Here is a 16,046-nt window from a genome sequence, read left to right as displayed (position 1 = left end):
CCTGGCCTGGCCTGGCCTGGCCTGGCCTGGCCTGGCCTGGCCTGGCCTGGCCTGGCCTGGCCTGGCCTGGCCTGGCCTGGCCTGGCCTGGCCTGGCCTGGCCTGGCCTGGCCTGGCCTGGCCTGGCCTGGCCTGGCCTGGCCTGGCCTGGCCTGGCCTGGCCTGGCCTGGCCTGGCCTGGCCTGGCCTGGCCTGGCCTGGCCTGGCCTGGCCTGGCCTGGCCTGGCCTGGCCTGGCCTGGCCTGGCCTGGCCTGGCCTGGCCTGGCCTGGCCTGGCCTGGCCTGGCCTGGCCTGGCCTGGCCTGGCCTGGCCTGGCCTGGCCTGGCCTGGCCTGGCCTGGCCTGGCCTGGCCTGGCCTGGCCTGGCCTGGCCTGGCCTGGCCTGGCCTGGCCTGGCCTGGCCTGGCCTGGCCTGGCCTGGCCTGGCCTGGCCTGGCCTGGCCTGGCCTGGCCTGGCCTGGCCTGGCCTGGCCTGGCCTGGCCTGGCCTGGCCTGGCCTGGCCTGGCCTGGCCTGGCCTGGCCTGGCCTGGCCTGGCCTGGCCTGGCCTGGCCTGGCCTGGCACTGGCCTGGCCTGGCCTGGCCTGGCCTGAAGCACTGGCCCTGGCCTGGCCTGGCCTGGCCTGGCCTGGCCTGGCCTGGCCTGGCCCTGGCCTGGCCTGGCCTGGCCTGGCCTGGCCTGACTGGCCTGGCCTGGCCTCAGGCCTGAGCCTGGCCTGTTACTGAAGCCTGGCCTGGCCTGGCCTGGCCTGACCTGGCCTGGCCTGACAGACCTGGCCTGGCCTGGCCACCGGCCTGGCCCCTGGCCTGGCCCTGGCCTGGCCTGGCCTGGCCCAACTGACCTGACCTGGCCTGACCTGGCCTAACCCTGGCCCTAACCCCAACCTGGCCTAGCCCTGTGCCTAGCCCTGCGACCCTGGCCCTAGCCTGGCCCTGGCCTGGCCTGGCCTAGCCTGGCCTGGCCTGGCCTGGCCTGTGACCCTGGCACAACCTAGCCCTGGCCGCAGCCTGGCCTGGCTAACCTGGCCTGGCACTAGCCTAGACACTAGCCTGGCTTCTTCAGGCCTCGTTTTTCTCTGCCTCAAATAAAATGAAGCAATAATAACATAACGACTGAAGTGATAAAAGTTTTTAACTTTCATTCGCCTCTATATTCTGTTATCACTCTGTTAACTTTAACCATCGATTTATTTAACTTAAAAAAAAAAAAAAAAAAAAATTAATAAAAATTAAGAATTATAAAATTGACTCCAAATTAAATAATATCCTTACATTAACTTCTCTACACTTAATAACATTCCTATACGTTAGAACTTCCCTAAATTTAATATTTCACTAAATTTATTAGCTTTCCTATATTCCGGAACATCCCTATATATATCACAACATTCATAAATTTACTAACATCCTCAAATTTAATAACATCCTTATATTTATTGTTCAATATTTATTTAACAACACCTCTACCTTTAATAACATTCATAAACTTAGTAATTTTATATATTATAAATTATAATATTTCTAAATTTTATAAAAACCTAACAAAAAAAAAAAACCAAAAATATAATCGATTATTTGAATCTAAATGTTGGTAATTCCGATTAATCGAAAAACATCGTTCATCCCTAAAAACGCTAATAGTTTCGATATGTGACTTAACCTTCCTTTATGTAACCTTAACGTATACTATATATTTTCAGTACTGACAGTGAATATCGGAACTAATCGGAACGCGGACTGTATTATATATAAATCTATGAAAACGATAGCAAAAATAATAATGTAAACGAAATAAAACGAGAAAATTATTCACACGTATCGTTACGATTAATCCAAAAGGACTGAGCGAGATACATGCATCGATAAAATCATATAATGAGTGTGGAACTGCGTTCCAAACAACTCGTAATGAGCTTAATTCGTTTGTGAATATATTCTTTTTAATTGTTCCGTACTATGCTTTCTTATAAAAATTTAAAGAAAAAAACTTTTACAAAGTCCTCGAAGTGCGAGTGAAAAATACATTCTTCGCATCGGTCATGCGAGCGACAAATGTAGGTAAATTAAATCAAATCGATGTAATAGATAGAGTGTGGGTACTAACAGCGCTTCAGCGCTGGGTGTGTTCTACGTCGCGTTAAGGTTACCTCACGCGCAATGGACTGACAGCATTCTCGATTTCGGGTATTTCAGGATACGAAAATACGATCGACGAGAAGCCTATAATATGATATACTCTTTTTTCGAGGAGAAGGATGCTTGGTGTTATTGGGTTGTATCGGTCGGTGCCCTTTTGTCATTCCTTGGCTTGATTGCCGCTTGTATCTGCAGCTGTCGACGGAATGAAAATAAGTGAATATACTAGAGTTTTATCGTTGACTTGACTTATATATATTCCTAGATAATAAAATGTTAGCGGTATGCTAGAAAATTCAATTCATTTTGCGATGACTTCCGTTATGTTGCATCTTTGTTAGACTTAATTTCTGACAGCGTGGCTTATAATATAAGTTATAAATAATTATATAATTCTACATTTTTATCGATAATAATTGAACATGATGATACGTGAAAACATGAGATACTTCTTGTTAATGAAACATTTTTTTTTTTTTTAACAGAGTGCATATATTAAAATTATCTCTGTTAATGATAATTAATAGAGTCAGATTTTTCAGTACGTTGTATATCCATAATTTTAAATCATTTTTTATAAATCTTAGTTTTTTTATAAATATTAAATCTTTTATAAATGAATCTTACGTATGCATTTATGTATGTGTATGTGTATGTATGTACGTATAGTACAATCGGTTCATAATTTGACATTTATTATACAACTACAATCGTATTATAATAGGAATGAATTTCTGGGACTCGCTGGAATGGTAACGCTGAATAATTCTGAAACGGATGATTTCGATAGAATTCCAACATTGGATGTATCGCAAATTATTACCCAAGATGTCAACGATGGTGGAAAAAGGTGGGAAAAGGTTTTTGTCTTAAAAATAATTATAGTTTTCTGGGAAATAAATTTTTAATTAGTTTACTTTCTAATTTTCTATTGTGATAAAAAGAAAATTAAATATTTCTTACAATGATTTTGTCTTGTCGATTAATACTGTATTGTCTTGCAAATATATAATGAACTTCTAAGATATTTTAAGATTTTATTTTTATGATATATTTTGTGCGTATGTATATGCGTATTCTTATTTTTATTAAATACATTATTTTATTTAGAACTACGACAGGTGCCAATAGAAGTCTTCCAGATATTCCAAAAGATAAAAACAAAGAACATGATGATATGACAGGTTCTATACCGCAAGATATTTATGAGACTACCGAAACTATGGGAGACCATTCGGAATTATATGCTACGGTCCAAGATGCGGGTAATATTGCCTTTAGATTAGTAAGACGAGAAAAATAATGTAATTAATATTATTAAATTAATATTATGAAACTAATAATTTTTTTTTTTTCACTCCAATATTTTAGTACAAGAACAGATATCTGAAAAGGAAACACCAGAAATTGTTCAGCAAAATTCTTTGATACAAGATACGTCCCATCAATATGCAAGATTTGCATCTCCTATCTCTGATAATAGTAAGTAAATTATTAAATTTTTTCTTGTGTTTGTTTAATTGGTTAATAACATTCTGATATTTATTTTAGTTGAACATCCTTATGCCCAACTTCAAAACTTTCAGAAGACTGAAGTTAATCAAGTAAATAGGTATTACCCATTTACAATATTTGTACTTTATTTTTTACAAAGTACACATTTTTTAATTAAATTTATTTTAATTTTGTAGAAATAATGTTAATCAAATCACAAATATTGAAAATCCATCAACATCCACGAGTCATTTGGGCGGAAATCCGATTGCGCCGCCGCGAACTCGTCGATCATCCTCGCATAACTCGCTTCTTCATTCTGAATTGCACTCCGACATTCAAGCCGCTAATGCTATCTCTGGTAGTATACAGGCTAATCAAGACTTACCTTATATGACACCGCCTCTTTTAATGTTACTGCCACACTCGTCACAGACCCAACATAATAGCCTGCAACAGCACTTCAGTGGAGACTCCCAAGATTCAAGTAAATTGCTTATCTTTTTCTTTCTTCGCAATTTTATTTTTTAATAATCAATAATTACTGATTTTATATATATATATATATATATATATATATATATATACATATATATATATAGAAGGGTACACAAGCATAAGCGTAAGGGAACCGTTAGCTAATATAATTGCGCAGACTAAAGCAACTTACAGACAAAATCAATCCACTCGACCAATCATTGATTCTCACTATACCACTGTTTCTGATGATTCAGGTAAATAAATTTTAGAATTGCGATATATCATGATGTAATGCATAAAAAGCTCTCGCGATATAACTATCCCATAGATGAAATGTATGCCGCGATAGATGAGCAAGATAAAGTCTATACTAGTGGCAGTGAAACATATGCGCAAATTCAACCAATGATGTCAGAAGTCGAAAGACATGCACTACACGAGCAAACAATATCTTGTCAACCTTTTTTGCGTACAGAAGAGACATATCCTGCACCACAACCGCCAAGTGTCGATAGTTTACGTTATGTTGCACATGCTCATTCCAGGCAAGGTAGCAAAGGCTCGTAATAATTATTAGTTTCGAGTATCAATTATCGAATAATAAAATATAGTTACTTTATTTCTGTGTTAGCGAGTAATAAATATATACAAACATTTTTCCCTTTTGCAGCATCATCGTCGAGTGCCAATAGCTCTATTATTAATCCTGGATCTCCCAAACCCGAGAAACGTCAAGCAAATTCTCCTCTACCACCACCGCCTGAAGCAACTACAGAGGGATACGCGATCGTTGATAAAAAAAATAAAAGCGATGACAAATCGAGATCTTCGCTGTCAGTGGGTAAGTCGCTCGAAGACATGTACGCAAAAGTGATGAAGAAAAAAAAGGAGATAGAAGAGCAGCAAAACGATACTCATTTGAACTCTAATAACGTTCTACATTCCGAAGCAAATACTTGCAGAAAATTGAGTCTTGAGGTCAGCCGAGCATCATGGTGCAGCCATGAGTCCGTGGAAATACAAAAAAAGGAACCTGACCTCGCGTATTATTCTGTTACAAGTAATAACACGTGCAACTTTAATGTTGAAAATGACAATAACATTTTGAGATTACCTAAAATCGATATGGATACGGCTCATTTAAACATTGATCATGAATACGAGATCGTTAATTCTAACAATAGCAAGAGAAACTCTATCGCGAGAGGCGATACGACATCGTCCGATTTAAATTATATGTTGCGTCCACAATGCTCGCGAGAAATCGATTTTCAAAGCACTTCGATATTGACGAGAAACAGCACGGACACATATTCGATATCGTTTAAGCACAGACAAGTAAGCAACGCCAGTAGTGAGGATCCTGGCTATGAGAAGGTGCGTTTGCGACGGCGAGACGAGTTAGAGTTAGATCAGGATACTGACTCGGAGCCAAATTACGAAAGCATGTCGCATCATACAATTGAACCGAATTATGCGTCCGTCTGTCAGCCGGGTGATAGTGATACTGACCCGAATTATGAGTCCGTGTGTCATGACGATCCAAATTACGAGAGTGTAAGATACATGAATGTCACACAAAATGAGGAACCGCCTTATGAACAGGTAAATAACTTTCTGTCGGATGCAAATGCGGACGGTTATGAACAAATAAAGGATAAGAACATGAGTGTCCATTACAAAAAGATAGATCTGAATCTTTCCTTGGAACGAATCAACAATGGAGGAGATATTGATGATGGACAATACATCCAGGTCTAACATTCTGATTTTGTTCAACATTCACAAAGTGTGCGTTGTTATCGACTTATTTAGTGTCTTCTACACATCTCAAACTCGTTTGGAATTTGAAAAAAAAAAAAAAAAAATTTAACCTCGTATATTGCAATCCAATAACTTCTAATGCATAAAAGCAACGTGCATCAAGTTACATCGATAGCAATAAGATAATGAGGATAAGACTGATAGAGACAGACAGTGAGAATAAGTTTATGAATAAAAAAAAAGTTAAATTGTATTATATATTTAATCTGATACATTCCTGAAATCAGTAACTTTAGGAACTAAGTAACTAACGTCACTAGGGAACTACAATTTAAAAAATAATTGATAAACAAGTAAAAATAAATCTTTTTTATGTGAAATTGTGTATTATTACATTTTGAAATGTTGTTTATACAAAGCTTTAAAAGAAAAAAAATGATTCTTATCTATCTTTAATAATAAAGAAAGGACAAAAATATATTTAAAAAAAAAAAAAAAAATAGTTTTAAGAGGAATAAAAATATCTAAAATTTTAAGAAAATACATTAATAATAATAATAATAAAGATTATTTAAACATAACAAAAGTGCCAAAGAAAATTATTGAAATGACAATATTTACACCAAATTAACCATTCTTAACAAATAAATTCTACCAATTAAACAATGGCAAATAACAAATGCAGCATATATTAATTTTTATTTGCTGAAAAAAACAAATGAATTTTTAGACTTATTGTTAGTCTTATCATTTTTTCAGAAAAACACGCTACATCGTAAATTTTATTTATACTTTTTCCTAAATACGTATAAAATATATGTGTATATATACAATTTCGTATTTGCAAATAGAGAAATATTTATTGCAAAAATATTTATAATATATTAAATTTATCTGCCAGTACCATATTATTACTATATTATTACCAATTTATTACCAATCAAATAAATCAATATTTCTCGAAATATATTGCATTCTTTTGAATGTTTTTTTGAATGGTCTCTCATCAAAGTCACATCGAATTATGACACCAAAACCGAGAAAACATGAAATTTGTTGCGAAATACATTGAAATAATCACTTTTTATACCAGCTCCAGTGAGCTCTGTGTGATAGCACAGATTGGTAAAATATAAGACTTTTCTCAGATCATAGATACATGTAAATATTTAGATAACTGTAAATATTTATAAATTGTTATAAAAAGTCTATTTTGCTGAAAATATGAAACGCATACAGGTAAGCTATATATTTATTATATTTTATTCTAAGCATTGTTTATAAATGTATTTACATTTTCTTATATTTTAACGTTTTTAGATTGATTGATGATTTGTATTTAAAAAAAGTACACTAAAAAAGAGTTATGCAGAAAGAGAGAAAGAAATATATATTACCATCAGGTAGTCAATTCATCCTTTTGAATATATAATCAACATTTTCTATATATACTACTTCGTTCGTTCCTATAACTATCGAAATATTTTTTTTCTCGATATTGTTTATAATCATTTGATCGAAACGTTACTGAGAATTTAGCGATATTTTTATTACACAGTACAAATAAATAGAATATTTATATTTAGAAATACAGAATCGTATGCATGCACATACACATCTTTCTCAATGTTTAACTAGTACTCGTAATCATTATCTAATTTATGAATGTACAGTTTTATTGCATCTGGGAATTATACAGGATGTCTACTCCCTACAAAAAACATTGAAGTGGCTTTGTATTTTTTTTTCGACTGAACGAAAAGCACTAGAAAACACACAATGAGAAAAACTTACTTTAGAAGAAATTGCACCTAAAAATCTTTAAAATATTCCTCTTATCTGAAATTTTGAACGAAAGTATCTGAAAAATCAGGAAATTTTCAGGGGATTTTTTTTCCAAGATTTAGACACATCCTGTTATAAAATTCTTTTTAAAAGGAGAATGAAATGGGATTACATATTCATATGTCATATTGAGGATTTATTTTGTTAAAGAACATTGTTTGTGTTGCAATTCTGGAAATACTTCGTACATTAATACTTCAAATATATCCTGTAAAAAATATTCAGGATAAAAAATGAGACTCATACACATTTAAGAATAATATGAAAGAATTGAACTTACATAAAATAACTGTTTATTCAGATTTACATTCTGTAGGGAATCGAAAACTTTAGTCGCGCCGCGTTGAGCACTCTGCGCTCCTACTAGATTAGTCAATACTTCAGGTACGTTATTGAGAAATTGCCTACGTGCCTCGCCTCGCGTTTTTAACTTCTCCTCGTCAGTACGAAGAACCGTCTCGGACACAAGTTGACCATTCGGCCACCACGATTTTATAAACAATTGTATGTAGTAATGAAGCATCGGCTCGGAAAACACCCAAGCGACAATATCTCTAATTTGTCTATAAAAATCAAATGACATAATATACTTTATGATTAATATTTCTATGTTTTATAATTCGAGTACAAAATATTAAATAATCAGAACTGTATCTCTCTCTCTCTCTCTCTCTCTCCCCCTCTTTCCCTCTCATCCCCCTCCCTCCTCACCTCTCCCCCCTATCTCTCTAAAATATTTAAAAAAATAAGGTATCTCTCTCTCTCTCTCAAAATATTCCAAGTATTATTTTTTATCTGTGTACATGTGAGATGTACATTTTATTTAATATGTAAACAAATAAACAATTTTTTTTTATACTTCACCTATTTATGGTGCGTCCATAAGTAATTTGTACGAAAGTGATAAGGGACCGTCTGAGCCAACGAAATACTCCTCGCAAATCAAAAACTTCTCCTAAAAGCGTGTACAATGGCTCGGCGATCGCATCCTTGCTAGCATTTAGATAGCTATCCGTGCCGGTACGGCCTGTCTCACTATCGTCCAATAACAACGAATAATCTTCTTCGTCTTCTTTATCGCGTAACTCGTTACTACCAATAGATCTGTGGAAATTTATAAAGTCAACAAACAGATCAATGATTATATAACAAAATTAGCAACGCATACGTTTTGAATAATGTAGATAAAGAAAAACGAGATTTCTTGGGAGATGGTGCCACGGCTTTAAGGTGCTCAGAACTTGGACTAAGAAAGGCATATAATGCTTCGCTTTGATTAAGTCTTTCATCCTCCAAGACAAACTGCAAAAATTAATAAATGATGAATAGTATTAGTGTGTTTATAACAGTTTAAATTCATAAATAAAAAGAACGTATGTTGGATTGAGACATACATTTAAATATTTTTGTATCTGTATTTTAGCTTTGTCAAGGGTACTTTTATCAGATTTCCCGAAAAACTTTAGAGGCTGCGACGGTAAGTCCAGATTTTTAACATCAGAACATAACTGACGTAATTTTCTATGAAGATCTTGAAAGTCTTGCAATTTCCTCAACACCACCCATCCACTGGATATACTCTCGTCATTGTCTTCATCTTCTGCCATGTGGACAACCAATACAAATTGTGGAGGATCCCCATTATCAGGCATCTACTCAAGACATAAAACTATTATGTATGAATATATACAAATTAAAATTTTTATACAAAATTACACATATACATACATACATACTTCTGCATTTTGCACATCAGCTCTCCAATGACCTAAATGTTCGGCCCACATTTCCGTATGATTTAAATGCGCTTCCAATTGTCGTTTTTCGCCTTGCAACCATTCGACCTCTTTCGCCAATATACTTAGTACTTTGCTCTCGGGCTTGAGAGAGGATTTAAGCGCTTGCAGAGCTTGCATTTTGTTGTTCAATTTTTCCTGCAATTGATCCAGTTTGCTGCGAGCGTAGTTCGATCGTTCGCCAACGAGCAAAGTTGAAGATTCTGATAATGTACCATCAACGATCCCATGATCTTCAGCTAAACCTGACGATTGTCGTAAAAGTTTATGAATATATTACTTGTTACAAAGCTAATTTTCTAGCTGGTACTGTCACATTAAAATAATTACATCATAATTTTTATCTAGATTAAATTTAAAATTCTCTTGTATTTTATATATATTACTGACCCTCTGCTCTTTCATTGAGTAACGCTTCTTGCATATTTTTATATTGCTCGCTAACGAGAAATGATGGATAATATTTGTCTTGGAGCGTCTTGACGACGCTATCTTGAACATCGTAAAAAATACTAGGTCCTGTATCGCCCAACAGAAAGGCCTCCATTCGCTTTCGGACATTTTTATCAACTTTAATCTCGGCGGTGGGTGATCTGATGTAAGTATAAAAAATCTCAGCTCCCAATTGATGCCAATTGGATCGATCCGCAGTGCGTAATTCCTGCACCGCCGCCCAGTAACCGATTAATCCTTGACTGGCGACCTGTTCTAGAAATTGAGACAAATATCGTCGGCCAGTCACATTATCCAGGATCGCTTGCAGCGGAATTATCCTGCCTTCCGTAATCTCCGCGGCATCACAAATCTCCGTATCCTAAAAAATATCATTACGAAATGTATAATTGACGTTAAATCCAATTCGCGTGAGTTATATATTTCTATGCGAAACCTGATGAGGATATCCATCCCATCCCAACGTTTCCATGTGACACTCGCACGTATTCTTGGCATACGTCAATTGGCTGATGTATCTCTTAAGTTTTCTCGCTCGAATAGTATCGCAATTTCCGAGCGTATTATTTTCAGGATCCAAGCCTTGAGCTCGTTTAATATTCTGTATCGTGGTGGCTTGCATAATCTCGGTAACAATGTTATACCTAATATGTTTGAGAACTTCTAAATCCTTAGTGCTCTTAATCATACGAATGAAGTCCTCGAAGGATTCCGCATATTCGTATGTTTTTCTGTGCATCGCTTCGGCGAGTTGTTGTTGATCAATATACGCCAAGATCTTTTGATTGATGTAATCGGGATCCGTGATTAAATCTATCGCCGGTTTCAAGACTAAAATATAGAAAAAAAAATTAATGACTATACATATAATAAGTCAAATTTGATTTTTTTAGAAATAGAAGAATAATAATGAAATTACCTTTGCATGTGAGAAGTTCCCTTAAAAGAAATTTGACAGGAGAAAGAGAGTAACTGCGTGGTAACAAAAACAGGATATAAAGTTCACTAATCTTCCTTAAATACTCCAATTCAGCAACAGGTGACATCAAATGTGCTGACAAAATAAATACAGGATCTTCTCCCTCTGATCTAAATACAATAAATAAATAAAATTATTCTTCTTATCTTATTCCTTAAATATGCCAGGAAAAGAGGCTTACGAAGCTGCTTGAGCTATCCTGATCTTTTCGAAATGAAAGGTAAGCTTGTTCACTATATTGCAAACAACTAATTTAGTATGATCAACATGTGACAAACGATCGTGGAGGCTCTGTATCGCACCCCATATATCCTGTTTCATATTATTTATCAGTTGTTCTGAACCAAAGGCCAGATCATTTAACCAAGAACCAACAAAATCCTGAAAGACTAGATCTAGAAGATTCTGCAAAGCACCATCCACCAAACGAGTGAAAATCACAGGATAACGCATATGTTTTTTGCTGGTAGCTGATTTAGGCTCGTATCCTTTCTGAAAAAAGAAAAAACCAACAATTAAGAACCATCGACAATAATGACATTATATTGATACACTATCAATGTGTCATTTGTAAAGCATATATATACCATCAGCATATTATGGAAGGCATCCATCTCGGTAATGGTTCTAAGGGAACTAGAACCAGTCTGGTGTTTAGGGGATAGGGCTATGTTAATCATTATCATAATTAACGGGCCGACAAACAGGCAGGAGCAAGTTAATATAACATAAAGACAACAATATGGGACGCAAGTCCAACAAGTAACAATTCCCAAACCTATAATGACTAATGGAATAAAGAAGACGATAACAGGGGGGACCATGTTTCTCTTTAGTAATACGATAATACGTCAAGACAATAATATTTATATCAGTAAAGATATATTTAAGACAATAATACTCCTTAATCTCACTATGTTAATGATACAAAACAATAACACCGAGTGCCTTGCCATTTTTACCACTAGCACCACCACCATAGAGAGCTTATACTAATGGAGAGGCCAAGGAGCGTGCAAGGAGGATCGACAAAGAAAGATATATTTTTCTATCTCAATTGTGCGTAGCGCACATATACGCGATTCGCGCTTGCGTGCGATATCCCTTCCACTTTCCACTGCCGGTGGCGATTGTTGGCGAGTTGAGTCCTCGTTCATTGGACACGGAGCCACAGTTGAGAACAGAATATATCCACCTCTCTGTCGATCCTCCTCGCGCGGACTAGCCTATGCCATAGTATATAGTAGCGCAACTCTCCTGATTTTATGTTGGCCAAAACGGAGTGCGCATGCGCGAAATAAGTAAGACTAGTAACGCCATCTAAATTTCTTTCTCATTTACCCTTTTTTTCTAACTTTTCATTCTCTCTCACACCATTAAATATACTCAATTAAATGCCTACTTACTACCTTATTTAAGGGCCAATTTCATCACCTTCGGTTAAGTTAACCGACGGTTAAAATCAGCAGGGTGGTAACAGAAAATAGAGGTGAATGAAAACCAAGCATTCTTATCATTTCAATTGCCACATTTCTCTGCCATCGGTTAATCTAACCGAAGGTGATGAAATTAGCTCTTAGAACTAGTAGATTATTAAACTCGATTAGGGATGACGTGTAAATGTAGTCATTAGCCTAGTTTATACCGATAGTTTATACCTAGTTTATACTTTAATACGATTAAATATTATACTGACCAATCACAACCATTCTATTCTTTATAGAAATGGCTATGATTGGTCAGTATATACTTAATACGTATTAAGGTGCCTTTTCACGCTGATGCTCGATGCTCATTTTTAGCGTCAAAGTAGGTCACGTCATTAAATATAACGGTATATTGTAAAAAACATGAAAAGAGTTTAGCATTGAATTTATAGCGTCAATACTGATCAATCAGTACGGCTTGATGCTTGACACTGAAGTTGAGAAAATCCAACTCCTTTTTTCCTAACGCTCGCATGGCTAGCGTCAAGTTCAAGTCACGTAACCACATGCAACGCTGAAACGAACGTCTCATAAATTCGCACCTTTAAAGTTTATCGGTATAAACAAGGCCATTGTTAAAAGAGCGCAAGAATGTGCACCAACATTACGGTGCAGACGATATTCGTGTCTCTTTCTAAAATAGAATAATTGTGAGTTGTGCGCATGCGTTGAAACCGAGAGTAGGGATTTGCAGAAACTCATTGGCCTTACAAAATCACGCATGCGCAAAATTGCCAAATCATTTGCTATTCCGTAGATTAATAATGTCATTATATTGACTCTGGACTCTGCCAATAAAAGACTTGAATACATAGTAAAATATAGTGATTAATTGATCCGAGTTGGATTAACCTATTCATTCGAAAACGCCATAAGATTGTTTCTACTAGAGTTTCCGTTCTATTAATTCTTATCAGCATGTTACACATGGCGTATGGCGAGAACTTTTGGCGTCTGGGTTGGAGACACGAATACAGCCGAATTTCTGTGCGCTGTGAACCCCGGTAGATTCGCTCCTATTGATTGCGCGGCAGTGTGTAGATTCTTCTGACTAAATCGTATTGCAAAGCATTTTTTTCTTTTCTGTGTTTGCTTTGTGGCATCGATAGCGATTACAACGATTGGTGACAAATTGTGAGAAAATCTGCGATAAGCAAGAACGAGTGAGTACCGTGGCGATAAAATCATTCTCGAATATGTCATTAGCGCATAAGCTATGTTTATCTTTGTTTATTGATAATTTTGCCTCTGTATACTTTCTATTTTTCTTGCTGTGCCGCAAACCGATTTTAACAATACCAAAATCACCATACGGAGTGTCTTCCTCGCGAGAATACTATATTTATATGTTGCTTTATATATACGCAGAGGAAAATATTATCGTAGAGCGTTGTTGTGACCGTCTATATTTTGTCGTATATCTTTATCAAGATCGTACAATTTACATTTGAGCTTACAGAATTACAAAACGCGTTTGTTTTACTTACCTGCCTTAGCTGTGAATAAATAATTTGCAAGTATGGTATCTGTTCTCTCTCTGTCTTAAATGTTAAGTATTTACTTCTATAAATGGAAAATTGCTTAAAATAGATTTTGTTGTGCATAAAAATAAGCAAATAAAATATTTATTTATATATATCTTAAGATTTATCTATATATATATTCTGTAATAATATCTATAATAATATTAATTATTATAAAAATTATAATTAACATTTATAATTAATTAATGTATATTTTTTAATTGAAATTATTTATTAGTTGAGTAATTTCAAAAATCAATTTTAAAAATTATTCAAAAAATATTTTTAAAATATATGTAAAATATATTATAATTATTACATGAATAAAATTGTTTTATTCTTTAGGGAAGAACGAGATGACACCAGAAGGATATACACGCGTTTATGTGGGTGGATTGAACGAGAGCATCAAAAAGGAAGATCTGCAAATGGAATTTGAAAAGTATGGCAAGTTGAACAAGGTGTGGGTAGCCTTCAATCCACCAGGCTTTGCCTTTATTGAGTTTTTCAATATGAATGAGGCTGAATTAGCGTGCTGCAATATGAACGGCATGGAAATTATGGGTGCAAAATTAAGAGTGGAGATTTCACGGGGTAGAGGTCGCGGTGGGAGGGGCGGAGGTGCAGGTGGTTTCAGAGGAAATCGGGGAGTTGGCGGTAGGGAATTTGGTTCTCGAGGTGGTACGACCATGGGTTATAGAGGCAATACCTATACAGATTATGGAGGCAGTTACTATGCAGGCAGGAGTGGCACAAATAGAGGCAGAGGCCGTTATGGAGAAGATTATATGTTCAATCGCAGCAGCGGGTATGTTACGCGAGATGGATATACACAAGATGTCTATGGTGGTAGTAGCGGGGACACTGGTGCCGACTACTACACCGGAAAGGATACAAGTACAGCAAGGTATCGAAGCCGCTCTCCCGCTGGCCGTGGCAGGTATTACGATACCCATATATCATCTAAATTGATTTTAATCTCACAGATTAACGATATTATTAGTTTAATTATAATGATATTTGAGTACAATGTAGATTATAGTATCCTTAAAAGGTTTCTTACAATGTATCATATACATAGTGCCACTTATATTTGTGGGTAAATACGATCTGAAAAAATATATTTGTATTTTTACATTTAAAAAATTCGTATCATTTATAAGATCTTCAGAAAAGAGAATGTTTTGAAGATATGAAATCTTTATGAGGAGCGGTTTAGAAATATTAATAATTATGAATAAACAGAAAAATACACAATCTGTTTACATGGAAATGTATCACAAGACAACAAAAATTTGATTAAATATGCAAATATTTATTTAGCTCAAGAAGAAAAACTGAATGAAATAATTTACAGTAATCAATCGAAATGCAATTCCATATATGATATAAAATATTGCAAATATTTGCTTTAAGCATATTATGAATCATATCAAAGAATTAAATAAATTACAGAAAAATTCTACAAATTATTAAAAAAAAAGTTTTAAGTGCATGAATGCCCATTGCTATTCTTAAATAAATTTCATTAATTGCATGCACAAAAATATAAAGCTACTATTGGCTCTCATCTTAGAGAGTTAAAAGGGAGCAAAAGTAATGTGACATCCTATTTTGCATTTCCATGTTCACAGTCATCGTCATCTACGTGAATGCACATAAAAGAACTACGCTGCATCTTGCCAATCTGAACTGCGGGCCGATCAGCCACCCGCCTCGACGACTTCATTTCTGTCCAATCTACACACAGCGATCTGTATATAGACAAGAACTACCATTGCAGTTTGCGCTGTGCAATAATTTCCCTGCATTGTACCATTTCTATACAACTTGTGGTCGCTGTTGGGATATACTTCCTATGATTAACAGATCCGAGAGTTTCCTTAAAGAAAAGCGCTCTTACACGAAGTGAGAAATGCGATGAGATATAGATCGCAGAATTAATTCGAATGATTAATATTTGAAGAAATAATTAATATAGGGTTGTAATCTATAGGGACTAAAACATTATCTACAATCACCGTTTTATGTTTAACTGACGCCTTATTGGGTTGCTTTAGATCTCTTTATATATTTTCGACGTTCAGAATC

At 36.1% G+C, this 16,046-nt stretch overlaps 3 protein-coding genes across 5 annotated transcripts; 2 read left to right on the top strand and 1 right to left on the bottom strand.

The window, feature by feature from the left end:
- Positions 1-1,671: 1,671 nt before the first annotated feature.
- On the top strand, positions 1,672-6,252 carry LOC126854207 (uncharacterized). Of its 2 annotated transcripts, none has more exons than XM_050600697.1 (9): positions 1,672-2,350; positions 2,859-2,984; positions 3,245-3,399; positions 3,506-3,616; positions 3,686-3,746; positions 3,826-4,115; positions 4,234-4,362; positions 4,437-4,658; positions 4,779-6,252. In XM_050600697.1, the coding sequence occupies exons 1-9, from the start codon at positions 2,226-2,228 to the stop codon at positions 5,867-5,869; spliced, it is 2,310 nt and encodes a 769-aa protein (XP_050456654.1). In that variant the 5' UTR covers positions 1,672-2,225; the 3' UTR covers positions 5,870-6,252. The 2 variants fall into 2 exon arrangements, with proteins under 2 accessions (XP_050456654.1, XP_050456643.1); XM_050600686.1 differs by having other exon boundaries at positions 1,673-2,350; positions 4,231-4,362.
- Positions 6,253-7,832: 1,580 nt separating this feature from the next.
- LOC126853695 (sorting nexin-25) lies at positions 7,833-12,167 on the bottom strand. Of its 2 annotated transcripts, none has more exons than XM_050599692.1 (11): positions 11,533-12,167; positions 11,127-11,437; positions 10,886-11,055; positions 10,403-10,797; positions 9,904-10,327; positions 9,454-9,758; positions 9,112-9,369; positions 8,886-9,019; positions 8,582-8,821; positions 7,998-8,280; positions 7,833-7,925 (listed from the first exon to the last, which is right to left on the bottom strand). In XM_050599692.1, exons 1-11 carry the CDS (start codon positions 11,767-11,769, stop codon positions 7,854-7,856), a joined length of 2,829 nt encoding a protein of 942 aa, XP_050455649.1. In that variant the 5' UTR covers positions 11,770-12,167; the 3' UTR covers positions 7,833-7,853. The 2 variants fall into 2 exon arrangements, with proteins under 2 accessions (XP_050455649.1, XP_050455658.1); XM_050599701.1 differs by having other exon boundaries at positions 11,908-12,167.
- A 1,195-nt stretch (positions 12,168-13,362) lies between these two features.
- LOC126854715 (RNA-binding protein Rsf1) lies at positions 13,363-15,814 on the top strand. Its single transcript, XM_050601708.1, has 3 exons — positions 13,363-13,595; positions 14,301-14,895; positions 15,590-15,814. Exons 2-3 carry the CDS (start codon positions 14,312-14,314, stop codon positions 15,615-15,617), a joined length of 612 nt encoding a protein of 203 aa, XP_050457665.1. The 5' UTR covers positions 13,363-13,595; positions 14,301-14,311; the 3' UTR covers positions 15,618-15,814.
- The last annotated feature ends 232 nt before the right edge of the window (positions 15,815-16,046 follow it).

This window comes from Cataglyphis hispanica, chromosome 1 (assembly GCF_021464435.1).
Source record: "Cataglyphis hispanica isolate Lineage 1 chromosome 1, ULB_Chis1_1.0, whole genome shotgun sequence".
Classification (NCBI taxonomy): domain Eukaryota; kingdom Metazoa; phylum Arthropoda; class Insecta; order Hymenoptera; family Formicidae; genus Cataglyphis; species Cataglyphis hispanica.
This window is presented reverse-complemented; position numbering and strand designations above follow the sequence as displayed.